At 49.4% G+C, this 15,378-nt stretch overlaps 8 protein-coding genes and 1 non-coding gene across 9 annotated transcripts; 5 read left to right on the top strand and 4 right to left on the bottom strand.

Annotated features, from left to right (window-relative positions):
* Positions 1 to 156: 156 nt before the first annotated feature.
* Positions 157 to 228, bottom strand: BDV38DRAFT_t20. Its single transcript has one exon. It is a non-coding gene; the product is annotated as a tRNA-Gly (tRNA).
* Positions 229 to 1,549: 1,321 nt separating this feature from the next.
* On the top strand, positions 1,550 to 2,417 carry BDV38DRAFT_277232 (uncharacterized protein; the record flags this gene model as incomplete). Its single annotated transcript, XM_032058437.1, has 2 exons — positions 1,550 to 1,750; positions 1,812 to 2,417. The coding sequence occupies 2 exons, from the start codon at positions 1,550 to 1,552 to the stop codon at positions 2,415 to 2,417; spliced, it is 807 nt and encodes a 268-aa protein (XP_031919269.1).
* A 110-nt stretch (positions 2,418 to 2,527) lies between these two features.
* On the bottom strand, positions 2,528 to 6,643 carry BDV38DRAFT_277233 (uncharacterized protein; the record flags this gene model as incomplete). The annotated part of the gene is made up of 5 exons (XM_032058438.1): positions 2,528 to 4,520; positions 4,572 to 5,391; positions 5,449 to 5,708; positions 5,774 to 5,892; positions 5,945 to 6,643. The coding sequence occupies 5 exons, from the start codon at positions 6,641 to 6,643 to the stop codon at positions 2,528 to 2,530; spliced, it is 3,891 nt and encodes a 1,296-aa protein (XP_031919270.1).
* Positions 6,609 to 7,059, top strand: BDV38DRAFT_232953 (uncharacterized protein). The gene has a single exon (XM_032053101.1). The coding sequence runs from the start codon at positions 6,674 to 6,676 to the stop codon at positions 6,902 to 6,904; it is 231 nt and encodes a 76-aa protein (XP_031919271.1). The 5' UTR covers positions 6,609 to 6,673; the 3' UTR covers positions 6,905 to 7,059.
* A 646-nt stretch (positions 7,060 to 7,705) lies between these two features.
* Positions 7,706 to 9,026, top strand: BDV38DRAFT_267209 (basic secretory family protein; the record flags this gene model as incomplete). Its single annotated transcript, XM_032056544.1, has 2 exons — positions 7,706 to 7,738; positions 8,118 to 9,026. The coding sequence occupies 2 exons, from the start codon at positions 7,706 to 7,708 to the stop codon at positions 9,024 to 9,026; spliced, it is 942 nt and encodes a 313-aa protein (XP_031919272.1).
* Positions 9,027 to 9,253: 227 nt separating this feature from the next.
* On the bottom strand, positions 9,254 to 10,816 carry BDV38DRAFT_62976 (mitochondrial 54S ribosomal protein mL44). The gene has a single exon (XM_032063667.1). It carries the CDS (start codon positions 10,690 to 10,692, stop codon positions 9,481 to 9,483), a length of 1,212 nt encoding a protein of 403 aa, XP_031919273.1. The 5' UTR covers positions 10,693 to 10,816; the 3' UTR covers positions 9,254 to 9,480.
* BDV38DRAFT_232961 (ribokinase family protein) lies at positions 10,799 to 12,940 on the bottom strand. The gene is made up of 5 exons (XM_032053102.1): positions 12,803 to 12,940; positions 12,464 to 12,724; positions 11,379 to 12,410; positions 11,135 to 11,313; positions 10,799 to 11,072 (listed from the first exon to the last, which is right to left on the bottom strand). The coding sequence occupies exons 1-3, from the start codon at positions 12,873 to 12,875 to the stop codon at positions 11,548 to 11,550; spliced, it is 1,197 nt and encodes a 398-aa protein (XP_031919274.1). The 5' UTR covers positions 12,876 to 12,940; the 3' UTR covers positions 10,799 to 11,072; positions 11,135 to 11,313; positions 11,379 to 11,547.
* BDV38DRAFT_277236 (uncharacterized protein) lies at positions 11,046 to 11,436 on the top strand (the record flags this gene model as incomplete). The annotated part of the gene is made up of 3 exons (XM_032058439.1): positions 11,046 to 11,068; positions 11,131 to 11,313; positions 11,379 to 11,436. 3 exons carry the CDS (start codon positions 11,046 to 11,048, stop codon positions 11,434 to 11,436), a joined length of 264 nt encoding a protein of 87 aa, XP_031919275.1.
* A 131-nt stretch (positions 12,941 to 13,071) lies between the features above and the next one.
* Positions 13,072 to 15,200, top strand: capA (adenylate cyclase-binding protein). Its single transcript, XM_032063668.1, has 4 exons — positions 13,072 to 13,349; positions 13,458 to 13,707; positions 13,772 to 14,073; positions 14,130 to 15,200. Exons 1-4 carry the CDS (start codon positions 13,306 to 13,308, stop codon positions 15,115 to 15,117), a joined length of 1,584 nt encoding a protein of 527 aa, XP_031919276.1. The 5' UTR covers positions 13,072 to 13,305; the 3' UTR covers positions 15,118 to 15,200.
* Positions 15,201 to 15,378: the final 178 nt, after the last annotated feature.

Below are 15,378 nucleotides of genomic sequence, written 5' to 3' on the forward strand. Positions count from 1 at the left end.
AGGGCTATTGCCAGATAGCAGAGTGATATACAATTATCCTGCATCCATTGGCTATACATTCAGAGTTGTTTTAGCGCAATACTTCGTGAACCCCAGAAGTTTTGGTGTTAAGTTAATAAAGGAAAGGAATCATGAAAAATCAATGAGCAAAAAAGCTGCGTGGGCCGGGAGTCGAACCCGGGTCCCTTGCTTGGAAGGCAAGGATGATAACCGCTACACTATCCACGCTGGTAGTTATTTTGTTTAGTATATATTTAATCTATAAGACACATAATACTCAATAATTTTCACAAGAGTTATCCTTGAGCCCTAGACAAGCCCCCATGAACCATGCAAACTCAAGCACAGTTGTTCTCATGGATAGGACAGAGGTCTCCTGTATATCGACAGTCATCAATCACATCTTGTGTATTGCCATACTCCAAATTGAAGGAGCTTTTGAACATTTCTCTTTGAGTGGATCACGACCCTCGTTCGTATCGTTTTATAATGCTTGCTTCGCTGCGCAACAAGCTGAGAGTATTACCCTCGCCACTGATTGCCACCTGAGCTCGGTCCATTATGGGCGATAGAAAATATCATGCACTTCCGTTCAATTGAATGACCGGGTATTCAGTGATAAAGCGGTAATACCAAATCAAGTTGACACACAGTCCATAATATGATATATATATATATATATATATGCATATATAAGGAATAATTGCCATTAGGCCATGAAGACGTATACCATATAGATTCATCTTTCAGTCTAACGCTTTCTATAAGAACCACCGAATATATTTATCCTCATAAGAAGCGAGTGCTACAGTAGATTCAGCGACGTCGGCTCTTTGATTATTTTTATGCGCCTGATGCTTGATAGATATAAAGCGCATGGTTACTACCACCCGGACACATTCTGACCAACAGTTAACATTCCACTTTCTGGTCATATTTTGAGCATTTGTCCGGGGAGTAACTTACAGATATACAAACAGAACCACGTAGTAGGTAGACGGCGTTGGGTAGTATATGTTATACGTATTTAAACATATCCATATAAACAGCCATGGGAGGGATGCACTAAGTGCCCAGCTTTTGTCCTCTATCCACTTAATCTAGGTTATATCATGAGTATCGATGGCACCCATAGCTGCTTTCACTCATCGCATGTCTACATCACACAGAAATAACTAATTAGTACATACTTGACGAGCAGATCTGCTTAACCACGAATACAAAACCCAATCAGTCCATGGAAAGCAAGTCCGTGAGATGCTTTTTCAGTTGTAGTATGCATATCATAGCAATGTGGTAGATAGTGTCTCGCAGAACACAAGCACGAAATAGCTGTAGAAAGAGTATTACTACTACCGCCAGGACTACCACAGAGTAGTCGGCCTCGTGACCAAACCATAGGCCAATCAATGTTCTCCAGCAATCACATGATAGAATGAATGTACTATTATACTTCTTCCACCACTTCCACACATTCATCTCTTTACAGAAAGACACCCCCCCCTCTACAGCATCAATCATACCATGCCCCAATCAAAACCAGGAAACCATGAACTGGACAGGAGGTCGTCTCCACCGGCACTCCACCGCCAACCCCCCCAAGCACAAACACAAAAAACAAGGCATTAGAAAACCAACCCAAGGTTCACAACAAGTGACTCTATTTCACAAGTTTACACAAACCAAGGTTCCAGATTCTGATAAGCATACACCCAACGACAAGGACAACCAAACCAGTCATCAGAAGCAGGTAAGGTTACATCTGTCGAAACTTGTAACAGCATTGAACCAATATAATGCTTCCTATCTAGTCCCCCACGACCTTAGCATCTTTATCACCAAACCATCAATCCTCGAAAGAATCCACTCGTCTAGAGCGTATCAAACGTCAACTTTTGGCAAAGACAGACTGGGCCGCTGTCTCGGCTGCGCGTCCATTAAAAATGACCTTCCCGCCACTGGAAGAGCTGGCACAATTTGGCAAAAGACGGAAACTAACAGAAGCGGATCGAAGGAGGTTGGATAAACCCGATAACCAAGTGTCCCGCGGGGAGGGCCCGCTCTTTCGTCGGGGATTCCGAAAGAACGAAACGTTATCGGAAATCGGGACTATTGATGGCCTGGAGATAACAATCAACGGGAAGAAGACGGGCGTTGATCAGGTGCCTGCATTCGAAGACACCCAGCCGAGTAATCGATCATCGCAGCCAATGCTGTTGGATCGTGAGGAGACTGTTCTTCAGGAACTGTCAAGGGCATCGATGGTATCAAATGTGATAAGCGAGGACATGCTGACTAGTGAATACTCGCCCGCTATCCTAGATTATCATTCCAGTCGGACGTCGCTGCTCTCGTCACCGTCGAATATTTGGATTTCCCAGTCAAGGGCTCTTTCGGGGTACTTGTCTGATTATTGATTATATCATAGTAGATGTACGACACTAACAAGAACGAAGTAATCGCATATAGGTAGCTCCTGTGAAGAAATTATTTTGATTTGATTAATACAGCTATTGGAATACAGAGCCTACTGCCTGGCTATGTAGTACATTATCAATTGCCGGGTGCCCCCCTCGGGAGCTTTCACCAGCCTCCAGAAAGATACCCCCTTGTCTTGATACAGGTTAGAAGACATCGCATATAGTTGGACACAGAGTTCGATAGACTTCTTTCTTATGTCGGTGTCTTCGGCTAGGATGTCCCTTGCTGCTATTGTCCCAACCTGCTCCAAGATCTGATGCGAGAACCAAGTCCCCCTCTTGTTTGCATCCCCAATCAGGTCAGTGAGTAGAGAGAGGGCCATAAGGATGGACCGATATCCCGGCCCGTCCCGCGTCTCACGTTGTACATATTGGACAAGTGTATCCAGCATGCCTTCGAGCCCTGATGGCTCGCAGTGACGGAACCACTCCAACACTGTTTGCTGGAGTTCTTGAACAATCCAAGAGTTGGTTTCGAAGTATCTTCTCGCGTGAAAGACGGCGTCTATCGCGTCATAATCAATCACAAAGAAGTTCGGGCAGCTCTTTTCCAACAGTCGAAGTGTCCCAACGACCTGGGTCTTCACGTCTGCGTAGTCACCATTGTGTTTTCTATCTGGGCTCGGTTCTTTGCGCAGCTCCACCAACAGTCCGTCGAGCAAATCATCAAACACTGGCCGAGTGAAGAGTTTCTCTCCATGATAATGAATAAGGTCCTGCAGTTTTCGGTATGCAAATAGGTCGAATGACCTGGAGCGGATTCGTTGACCCGCAACCCGGACCATCTCTTTTGCATTCTCTAGTTGTTCTGAATGTGGACTGATGTTCCTTCGTTTGTTGCTCAGGCGACTGCGGACCTTTAAGCGCGCGTAAAAAGGCTCGGATTCTTCGACACGTCGGTGGGGTTGAGATGTAGTTTCAACAGAGTCAATCGTTTTTTCGTCGCGACGTTCTGGTTCACTAACAGGTGATTTGCTCGGTACATTTTCGCGACGATCTAGTTTATTGATAGATAATTCGCCCAAGGCAGTTTCATCGCGACGTTCTGGTTCACTAACAGGTGATTTGCTCAGCGCATTTTCATCGCGACGATCTAGTCTATTAATAGATAATTCACCCAGGGCATTTTCATGGTGATGATCTGGTCCACTAATAGGTGATACGCTCGGTGCATCTTCATCGCCACGATCTAGTTCATTGATAGATATTTCGCTCGGTACATATTCATGGTGACGATCTGGTTCATTGTTGGATGATTCGCCCAGGGCGATTTCATCGGGAAGATCTGGTTTATTGATAGATAATTCGCCCAGGGCATTTATATCGCAATCATCTGGTTCATTGTGGGGTGTTTGGGGGGATATTTTGGGAGATGTGTCGGGCGATGTTTCGGGAGTTGTTTTGGGTGTCGTTTTGGGGGATGTTCTGGCCCGAATACCTCTCTTGATCGCAGCGAATTGTTCAGACAAGCTGGAACGCTTTCTAACCTTACTAGTCATCTGGGTCCCATTTTCGTTGCTCGCGTTAGGTGCAACTGGGTCGACGGCCATCGTCATGGGAATATCGAGTTTCTTGGGCTTGCTCTTAGTTGAGCTAGCCGCCTGCCCCAAGTTTCCTACCCTCTTAGGTCTTGGCGAGCTGTCAATGTGAGCGCGTTCTGTGGCGGCGGTTTTGCGAGAAGAATATGGATCGGCAGTCGCGGGGCGTGCCAATTCGGGTCGGCGAGGTTTAGCACCAGGTCGCACAGGCGCAGAAGAAAGTGAAGAAAGAGGTGCCCGAGCGGTGCGCCCAGTAGACTTCGCCGAGTGATCAGATGTCTTCGTTTCACCAAACGACGACTGGGCCGATTCCGGTCGTGGAGGTAAAGTCTTGGCTGGTGCAAGACGAGCTTTTTTGTGTGCTGCAATGGCCTCTTTCAAGGCGGAGCGACTAGGCACGGTGAGACTGTCGCTTGACAAGGAACTTAGTTGATCACGGTTTGGATTCGCCGGATCTTTTTCGAGTAGGTGGCGGGTCTTGTTGTCGAGATCGGATAGAATGCTGTGAGGTGTTATCAAACCATTCATCCAGAAATGAAAAGAAATAACTCACTTGTTGCCCCTTGTGGGCCACATCCGATAGAAAGTCCAGAAGGCGCCCCTCATCGCTTCTCTTATGCCTGGATTAGCATCGGTAAGTCCCCTCTTTAGGGACTTCTCAAGAAGTGCTAAGCCGCCACCGTGCTCAAGCGAACTCTTGTGGTGGCTTTGCTTGTTGAGCAAGGTTTTAAGCCACCCCGCAGCAGACAGACGTAACTGAACGTTCTTGTCCTGGCATGCGCTCGCCACATGTTGCAGGAGGCGTGGAGTGTAAGTCACATTGGCCAGGACGTCGTTGACGGTGACATTACCGTTTTGAGCACTGATCTTTTTCATCCCGCCACAAAGCTTGATCAGGTTCTGCATAATGACCTCAACCATCGGGTCCATTCTGGATCCGCCGATCTTGGCTAGATCCTGTATCAAGAGGCACCCATTGGTGGACAAAGTGGTGCGAAGGGAGTTGACTGCTTTGAAAATGCCATCGAGATTCGACTTAACCCCGGTAAAGAATGGCTGAGGAAAATCCTGGGGTGCGTTGCCGTAGGTAAGTCGGCGGAGAGAAATAATGTATTTTTCACGGTGTTTCCAATTGTCCTCGGACTCGCGACCCTCGAAAGCAGGAGACATCACGCGGAAGAGATCTTCGACGTGCCTCGGCGTTTCGGCATGAAGCGGCTTAGGAATTTCACCATCCTGGGTGCTCGGTTGGGCAGGTTCCATATGTGATGCGTTTTCTGCCTCAGGAGCCGCAGCTGTCGTCCGTTCCCGTTCGCTCTTTGATGAGCCAGGGCGGCTTTTGATCGGTTCCGGTTCCACAACCACTGGTGTGGCTGGCAAGAATTAGAACGGCATGGTTATCAATGCAGAGGGAAGTAAAGCAAACTCACCTTCTTTAGAGGGTCTTAGGGGGGCTGAGGAGATCATAGTAGTAGACTGCTGGTGTCCGAGCTCTGCTCGAGAGGCGGCACGTAGAGGATGAGCATCCGTGCAGGGGGTATACCGAGGCTCTACTCGTGAGCGCGGGCGAGCGGTGGAAGAGTGGTCTTCAAGTCCGATATTTGCATAAACTGCATTCATGATCGATTGACGAACGTTCTGAGCAGTCATTTCTTTGGTCAGGTCTGCTTTGGCCCGTGCAGGCGCACCCCTAAGCCCTTTGTTAGCCACACAATTGATCCTAAACAAAACACTTAACCCCAGGCGAGATCATACTGAAATAGTTCGACTACAGTCGATTTGGCAGTGTGTCTCACGAAACTATCTGCATCTTCTAAGCATGAAACCACGCTCGGCACATATGATCGGAAAAGGAGACCGTGATTTCTCGACATCTGCGAACGCCGGGTAAGTAAAAGATGCAACAGTAGAAGAGAATTAACCTACATTAGATAGCCATATCAGGCTTGTCTCTTTGGCCTTGGGGTTTTTCCCCGTCAAGGCTACTTCGAGTACATAGTGCTCTACATCAGCGCTGGCAGCTGGCCATAAATCGGTAAATATTTGAGCAGCTTGGGTGCGGACACGCTCTTTGTGGTCTCCCAGGCGCTCTAGAAGTACAGGGCAAAAGTGACGGGCATAAGCGGAGACGACATGAGCCTGGTCCTGTATGAACAGCCGCTTCAGGAAGTGTCCAAGCGTAGAGAAACCGGCTGCGTAGAGGGCGGCGTGGTGAGATGTGATCGCCAGCCGTAGGCTCTCGAAGATCAAATCCACTGCATTATCGGGAACATTTTTCTGTTTGATATCAGATTTGATGCCCAGCAGGTGGCTGACCTTGACATCAATCGCAAGGTTATTGTTCTTCAGGACCGCCAGTAGCTCTGTAGCTTTTCCTTCCATGTTGGGTGCGAGAAAATGTTCAATCCGACAGACAACTCGGATGACATATAGAAGGACAAGGTCGGAGTAAACGAGGAGACGTCTGATAGTCTTCACATAAAGGATCAAGATAAACTTGAGTGTTGAGACAGGTTGGCATCCAAGCTGGATGGAGAAGTAAAGGGGGAAGGCGAAGTAGAGGGTCAAAACCCAAATGCAGAGTGTGAGCTCGGTCACAAAAGAGGTGAGGCTGTAAAAACCCATTTTGAATGATTAGCATAAGCTGAAATGTAGATGCAGGTACGCCAAAAGCAAGTGTGCGATCGTGAATGTGAATGTGAGTGTGAATGGTTATGGTTACAAAGACGACGGGGGAGAAGGAGAGACATCCTAAGCCAAACAATCCAGAAGACAGCGATGAGGAAGGAGCTCATACATACCTTGATTATGGCCGTTGCGATGGGGGTTGAAGGGGGTGCGAGTTGCGAGTTGAGGAGGATGATGGTGAGGAAGCTACTATCCTGACGACGACACTTCCGAGGATGGTCTGCAGCGACGGGGGGGTTTGCAACGGAAGGAGCGATAAGCGAATAGACGCGCCGATAAGCGCTTCGAACTCCACACTCTTTAGATGATGGGAGCAATTTTAGTAAATTTTAATCAAACCGAAGTGTACGAAGTTCTTTCGGTGAAATTGACGTGTTGACGTGCGACAGAGTGAAGGGAGTGGAAGAAGCCGAGTCGGGTCGTTGGTTCCCTGAATCTTTTTTTTTTCCGCTTTGTTTACCGGCAACATTGGCCACGGAAACCGCAAGTCAGTGGGGGGAGGGGATCGAATGCGCCTAAGGTCTTCGCAGCCCAACAACTTTTGAACCAAGGATACTACTACTAGTAGTATCTTGATTGCACTGTATAGAAATGTTGTTAAGGTAAAACCGAAAGAAGAATGATAAGATCGCATTATGCTTATATCTAAATACCTAAAATTGGAAATACTTTACTGCAGTAGAATTTGCACAGTTCTATATGTATTGATTTGTTTCTTTTTGTGTTTACATTCAGTGTATATATTTTCCACCGCGCGTTACGTTACAATAATACTCCGCAGGAGTCCGGATGTCCCAAACCTAGTGAAATAATTGTTCTTAGTTTTACACCTTACAATATTCTTTTTTTATTTTCCAGTTTTTAAATCCACAATAAATCTCAATAAATCTCAATAAATCTAAATGACATACGATCCAATCATTATTGACCTAATCCAGGTCCGTCTGGCTTCTCCACACGATCGCCGGTCGGCGTGGGCACTTGGACCAAATCCCTACCATGCGTCATGTTAAGAAAGAGCCGCAACAAAAGGTGCCATACCTGACATAGTCCGTAGGACGTACAACAATACTTGTACTTACTCCGTACCCTACACCTCTAGTACTTAATATGGGGGGGGGGGATCCATCAAGGGGCAATTGGAATAGATCGATTGGCTGACTCGGTTGAAGAAGCACCGAATCAGGTCTTGTGGACAGTTCGGGCGCATGCAACATGGATGTAGTACTTAACTTACTCCTACTAAGTCACAATAAGTAGTGGATTTATACTCCGTTGTACGAACATTCCAGTCGAAGTATATTTTGCGCCTACAGACTCCGGTGGGGATATCTTGACGCAGGACCTACATTTTTCCGCGTCCCCCTTACTCATTTAATTCGATTATTGTACGGGGGATTAAATTCAAAAGATGTCACCTGTCGACTCTCTCCCCACCGCCATCTCCCCAGTCGACCCTAGTCCAAACAAACGGTCCACTGGGCCCCCGAAACCCAAGCTTCGTCTCCAGATCAACGATCTACGTCACTCCGGCTCTAATGCCTTCTTACTCCTCGTCCCTGACATTGCATCTACTATCGATAAAGCCCTAGCTGATATTATCGACCACCTCTACACCCCACCCCATCCGCAAGATGAATCGCACGCCGTCACCACAGCCAAGACCCCAACCCCAACCTTCACACCCTCCATTCCGCCAACCCGATCCGTAACCTTCTTTCTCCGTGACATTGGCGGTGTAGCCTACACGACCGGGATGGAGCTGGACGATGACCACAAGGAGATTCACCTGTCTCTCCAGTATATCCTTACCGCCATGAAGCTGCCCGATCCAAGAGCCGAGATAGTCGGCGTTCTCACCCATGAGCTGGTTCACTGCTACCAGCATACGGCACCCCGCCAGGACAATGCCTCTGTGCCACGTCCGCCCGGGGGCCTGATCGAGGGCATCGCGGATTTTGTGCGTCTCAAAGCGGGCTTCGTGCCGCCGCACTGGAAACGGCCGGCGTCTGCCCAGGAGAGAGCTGAGAAATGGGATCAGGGCTATCAGCATACAGCATTCTTCCTGGAGTGGCTGGAGGATGTGCGGATTGGGAAAGGCGCGGTTGGAATGTTGAACGACCGGCTATTGCGGGTTGGATATATTGGTGAGAGCGAGACCCTGGACCACGGACGTCCCGGCTTTTGGAAGAATCTGTTTGGGTCCGGGGTCGATGAACTTTGGGATGACTACGGCAGATACCTTGATAGACATGGTCGGATGAGCACGGAACGAAGCGGTGGGAATTGGGAGGATGAGATTGTCAACCCCCCGGAGTGACCTCCCCTAACTCGCATCGTTGGTGGAGTTGACATACCCGCAATTGTAAGACTTCCGTAGATTACGAGGAGTCCCAAGGACTCTGCAACCCCAGGTCATGTAATATGCATTCATTCGGTACATACATCTATGTACTTTTGTCTAAGAATCAGCCCTTATAACGACTCTGTTCTAAGGACCGTTTCCTGTCTAAAACGGATTGGGGTGGAAATGCAAAGAAGTAACCAAGACAAACGAGAAATAAAAAGTTAAAAATAAGAGAATAAAAAAAAAGGGTTCAGCAGAAGACATCAGACGAATGAAATAGATTTCCCATACTGTACAAAACCTGTTCTTGCAAATTCGAATAGATAATATGTAATATGCTCTTGCTCCCATCGACGACAAGTCATGTCATATAATATAACACCTTTTCCACGTGGACGCGTGTCTCTTTCCTCTCCGCTATCTCATCTTACACAATCACCTCACCCAAGTCCACGTGGACTGGCTTCCAGGGTGCAGCACCTTCTTCTTCCATGGAGCTAGGGACACGCACATTCAAGGGGCTATACAGGTACCAGCCCTTGAGCGCAGCCACGGCAGCCCTGGATCGAGCCTCAAGCAGACTGGCGCCAGCGCCCTCTCCCAGCTTATCCTGACCGGAGAAAATACCAACGACAAAGACAGGGTGTCTGCTCTTGCGGCCAGTTTCACTGATGATTTTTGCAACAGGTGGCTCAAAGTTCTCTCGTGCACACAGCCGAGAAAGGTCACGAGCCGGCTGGGAGAAGTTGAATAGGTCCGAGATGTTGAGGTGGCGGGAGAGGAAATGTTGCTCAAAAAATCGCTTGGCAGCCGGTCTGCCGGCATGGAGATAGATGGCGCCCATTACAGCACGCACAAATGTCGCGTTGGCGTGCTCTGCAGTCACGCCCTGAGTATTCTGCGATTCCGCAGCGGCCGACTCGCCGGATGCCCTGACAGGATCCCCATACTCATTGTCGTAAACAACTCTAGAGGTCATGGACTTTCTCCATGATTTCCGGTGTTCATTGGGTCTCTCTGTGCCAGTAACGGGTTCCGCATTCACATCAGTACCTGGGAGTACTCTCTTGAACTGCAAGAGACCGGGATCAACCTCTCCACCAGGTACTGCAGCAATCTCAACACCCCATTCCTTTGCCATTGCTGCCAAAGTTTTAGGGCCGACATACGCATACATTGCCGCGAAGATGACGGTTAAGGGAAGTCGAGGATATGTACAAACAAGGTGTTCGGAGGTGTAGTGGGTCAGGAGGTCATGACCGAGCGAAGCCAATGCTTCATTGTTGAAATTAGGATTCGAGTCGGCTGAAGCATCGACTAGAGAGCGTGCTAATGTCTCGAGCGGTAGTCGGGAGGGGAGGTAGAGGCGTGCATGAAGGGCGGCAAGTTTTGCGGACTCGCGTGCGGCCTCAACCGGAGGAGAAGGGAGGAGGTATTTGAAGTGAGAGGACTGGGGGATGTGAGTTGACGAATTCAGCGATTGTTCCTCAAACAATGGCTCATTCTCGGCCTGAGGAGCAGGCGAAACAGTCGATTGGTGACGCAAATTATAGTACAGATGCTGCTGCAGGCGGCCACCAGTTCGGGCCCGCGGCGAAAGGACCGAACTGCTCCATCGTTGGAGCTGCAGCCTCTTCATCTGGGCAACTGTGAGGGTGGGAGACCTGAAACAGGAGGGCGATTGGAAGGAGCGAAAACAAGATTGGGCTGCCCAGGGCGTTGCGTGGAGGTTTAGTGTAGGGGTTTCCACGTCGATATTGTATGAACTTTTGACCGCTGGAGAAAAGTCGAGCTTCGGCGGAAGTCACGGGACCGGCGAGTCGTGTGAGAAAGCCCAGTGTGGCGCTAAACCGCATACGGGGCTAGCGTCACGGGTTCTGGGACGAGGGACGTCGACGGCCATTTCGGCTTCAACCCGCCAGAACAACGCTTTCCTAGCAAGCTATCGCCCACGTTCTTTCCCTACCATTGTTCAATTATATTCCAGCCACAATGGGTGGAGGCGGCAAGATCCCGTATGCGATTGATTCTCCCTGAATTACTGATGCCGTGAGAGGCTGACCGATCTTTTACTCAGGTATCCCAAGGAAGTCTGGTCTCCCGCTGGAGGCTGGTACGCTCAGCCCGCGAACTGGAGGGCCAACACTGCTATCATGGGAGCGGTTGTTATTGGTATTGCTGCCGTGACATGGAGCGTTAGTGCCGACCGGGAACGCCGTGACAGAATGCCAGAACCCGGCAGATTCTTCCCCAGTCGCTAGTCAGTTCATCTCGAAGGTGCTCGCTAAAGATCGCACGTACTGACATTCTACTCTTACATTGTAGCTGGAGCAAGCAGATTATCGAACATGAGAGACAGCAAACTGCGAAGCAGGATTCATAAAGGGGGAGCATGGGCTACAATGAAACCCTTCGGAAGGTTTATATGGCATGATAGGTATTTGTTTCATATTATTGTGGGCTGTACGACAATAGAAGGGCGTTCTTCAATCGGTCAATTGATCTGCAAGTGCTTCTGGGGAGACTCTTCGAGTGTTCGATACAATCGCTGCGTGTACAGACGGACCCGTTCCGTGAATTCAGTTCCGTTCCAAAGTTCTCTTTCATCGGTAGACGTAGACAGATGGGGCACTCCAATCTGCTCCACCACGAAACCTGCAGCAACAGTAGCAAATACCAGAGAGGACAGTATATAACTCTGCTTGCCCAATGCTTCCACTGCCCTTTCCCAGACAGCAGACCTTGCAAGCAACGAGCCAACGATTTTGGCTGGGGTCCTACCAGCAGTCACCATTCCTTGAGTCAGTGCCCCCAAGAAAGAATTACCTGCGCCAGTCGGATCAACTACTGGCGTATTTGCTGAAGTATCGGGTTGATGGTAAGCGGGCAACCAGATCCTCTGGCCTCTTGAGAATGCATAGCTTCCATCTTTCCCTGCCCTAATAACCAAGTGCCCATTCCCGTTCGGGCCAATGCCTGAATCAAGGATGCGTTTGACAATGTTTTTCCCGAATTCGCTCTCTTCATTCCACCCCGGTTGTCCAAACATCATTCCCAGCTCTAGTTCATTAGGGCTTACCACATCTACTACCCGGTTTGCAACAAAGAACTTATCTTGCTCTTCAGGTGTGCAGAGATCAGGCACAGGCTCCCAGACAAAGAAAGGCCTCTCTGAAGCGTGGCTGCTGGAAGGTGCTTTGCCTTCTCGCAGTAGTTCTTCTCGCCGCTGCAGTATATTCTGTACAATAGACACGCAACGTCCTGCTGAGCAGACCATATGAAAGGTCTTCGAGAATACCTGGGAATCGGACAACATCCAAGGTTCCAACCGTAATTTAGGGGTCAAATATTTGAAGTCTAGGCTGTCAGTCTTCTTCTGGAGTTCATGCGAAAGATGGTCAGGTACTCACCCCGTTTCTCATTGGGACCGTAGCCATTCCAAGCCCTGGTGGTTAATCGGCCATTGTCTTCTCTCATTACGCATGCTGTGCCCCAGGTATTGATGATATCTAGAACCTCCGAGGGAAAGTCGGAGCCAACATCAACAATCCAACTAACAGAGTGGGAGTGTTCCTTTCCAGCGACTAGACGAGCACCGACAACCGCGAAAGATGCTGCACCCCCGAGGATGTTCTTGACATTAGGTCTAGTGCCCCCGAAGTCAATATCATCTGCATGAGACAAAGGAGTTTCGTAAGTATACCGTTGGGTTTCGACAGTTCATCCGATTTGGGCGTGTTATAGCATACCGAGGATGAACATGCCTAGTGTGCAAAAGTCCACATCATTGTCAAACGATGTATCTTCGCGTTGTCCTGTCATTATTGCTAGGTAGTAATGCGTAACAAATGTCCAAGTTGGTGGGGGTTCAGTATCCGTAGTAGAAGTTCTTATCGCATCTACAGAATACCATACTACTTTTGTCCATGTGGTTGAATTACCAAAGTTTACCGCCAACGTCATAGTGTACAATATGCGTTACACACACTCCTGTGTATTGTACCGTAAGACCCACTCGTGGAGCTCCGGGCCTCAGGCACGGATAAGGAGCATCATCTTTTGGGAACCGACACCGTTGCAACTTACGATTCTAACGGTCACAGCTTACTCCAGAGTCGCGAGCAAGTGTACTATCACTTGTCCCTCTGTAACATCCATTTGAAGTGTCGGGCTGTCCTTTCTCCCTGTGTCTTTAATCCCTCTTGAGTTGACGTCGGGATCCCCTCCCTCGCGTTGATAGGGGCCATTCAAGATGGCGACCAGCCATATGCATAACCTAACTACCCTTATTAAGCGGTAAGGACCCAAATCAGCTTGCCCCAAGCACAAGCCACAGGGCACTGTCATGCGAAGCATCTGTCATGCACTTCACTATGATGTTTCATTATTTTAATGATGTAATAGGCTGGAAGCCGCGACCTCCCGCCTGGAGGATATGGCTATGGGACTGGATGACCCCAGTTCGCCGAAAACATTGAATGCCGCCGCTGCCCCCGAGACCGTTGCTCCTGAACCGCCCAAGCCAGCTTTTCCCCCTGCACCTGCAGCTCCTGCTGTCCCACCTCAAATTGAAGACTTTGATACATTGATCAATAAGGATGTGCGGAACTTCGTGGACCTGGGAAATAAAATTGGCGACCTTGTTGCTGAACAGGTGAGGCTCTCCAACTGAACGTCATTACATTGCGGTTGCGACAGCCTACTGACTGGTTTTGTAGTCAAAAGCTGTCTTGCAAGCTTTCGAAGCCGAGCGCACCTACCTTTATGTCTCGACGAAGGCGAAGAAGCCCGAGCCCCAGCCCCCAGAGCTCATGACGGAGCTTCACACTGCTTCTGACTCTATTAATATGATCCGCGAGTCGAATCGTGCCTCTCCACTTTTCAACCACCTCAGCGCCGTCGCCGAAGGCATCGTGGCTCTGGGATGGTTCTTTGAGCCCAAGCCAGGCGATTTTGTCAGTGAAATCGTCGGTGGCATTGAATACTATGGCAACAAGGTCTTGAAGGAGTACAAGGAAAAGTAAGACCTTCAGTATCTTATTGAGGCGCGGAGCAAAGTACTTACATCTTCATTAGGGATAAGACTCACGTCCAGTACATCCAATCCTACTATCAAGTCTTCAAGGCCCTTGCTGCCTATCTCAAGAAGCACTATCCGAAGGGCCTGACATGGAATGAGCAAAGCGGCATCGATGCGCTGGAAGCCCTCAGACAGGTCAAAGGTGGCTCTAGCACCGGAGCCAGCGGTTCAGCTCCTCCCCCACCTCCCCCACCCCCTGTGCCGACGCTGAACGTGCCTGGCGGAGCTCCTCCACCACCCCCACCACCGCCTGGCGTTCCCCCGCCGCCCAGCGCGGCCCCGGGAGGTGATATGTCCGCCGTTTTTGCTCAGTTGAACCAGGGTGAGGCTATCACCTCTGGTCTCCGGAAAGTCGACAAGTCCGAAATGACGCACAAGAACCCTAGCCTTCGCGCAAGCTCAACCGTTCCGGAGCGTCCTGACTCGCAAGGCAGCATCTCGCGCTCCAAGTCGCCAGCCCCGAGTAAGAAGCCTAAGCCGGAGAGCATGCGTGTCCGTAAACCTCCTCGTAAGGACCTCGAGAGCAACAAGTGGTACATCGAAAACTTCGATAACTCGGGTGAGATTGTCGAGATTCCTGCCCAGCAGAACCAGTCGATCCTCATCTCCCGTTGCAACAAGACCATCGTGAAGGTGTCCAGCAAGGCCAATGCCATCGCCATCGACAACTGCAAGGAACTCTCCATTATCGTTGATTCCCTCGTGAGCAGTCTTGATGTCATCAAGTGTACCAAATTCGCTCTCCAGATCGACGGCGTGGCGCCCACGCTCTTGCTAGACCAGGTGGACGGTGCCACAGTGTACCTCGGCCCACAGAGCTTAAACACTGAGATTTTCTCCAGCAAATGCACCGCGCTCAACATCATGCTTCCCCCCAAGGAGGGAACAGACGAAGATACCAAGGAGTGCCCGGTTCCTGAGCAGATCAAGTCCTACGTCAAGGACGGTGTCCTGGTGAACGAGATCGTCGAGCACGCAGGCTAAACACTAATAAATCATACGACTACGCTTCGGTATATCTCGAACTTATGTGCTTGGTCAGCTGTATACCTTGGATGACATCTAGTGTAGCAATAGTTGGCTGGGCTGATTTTTTGACATATACAACCAATAGAAGCACCTTTCCCCCCTGGAGTTATACTCCAAATAGATGAATAAATCCAAACTCTTTCTGTATCTTTCACGTGTGTTATTGTGTAATGTTGGCGAGAGATGGCGTTACCTTGTCAAGTCAATGTTGGTTAA

The sequence above is a fragment of the Aspergillus pseudotamarii genome, assembly GCF_009193445.1.
Source record: "Aspergillus pseudotamarii strain CBS 117625 unplaced genomic scaffold BDV38scaffold_2, whole genome shotgun sequence".
Taxonomy (NCBI): Eukaryota; Fungi; Ascomycota; class Eurotiomycetes; order Eurotiales; family Aspergillaceae; genus Aspergillus; species Aspergillus pseudotamarii.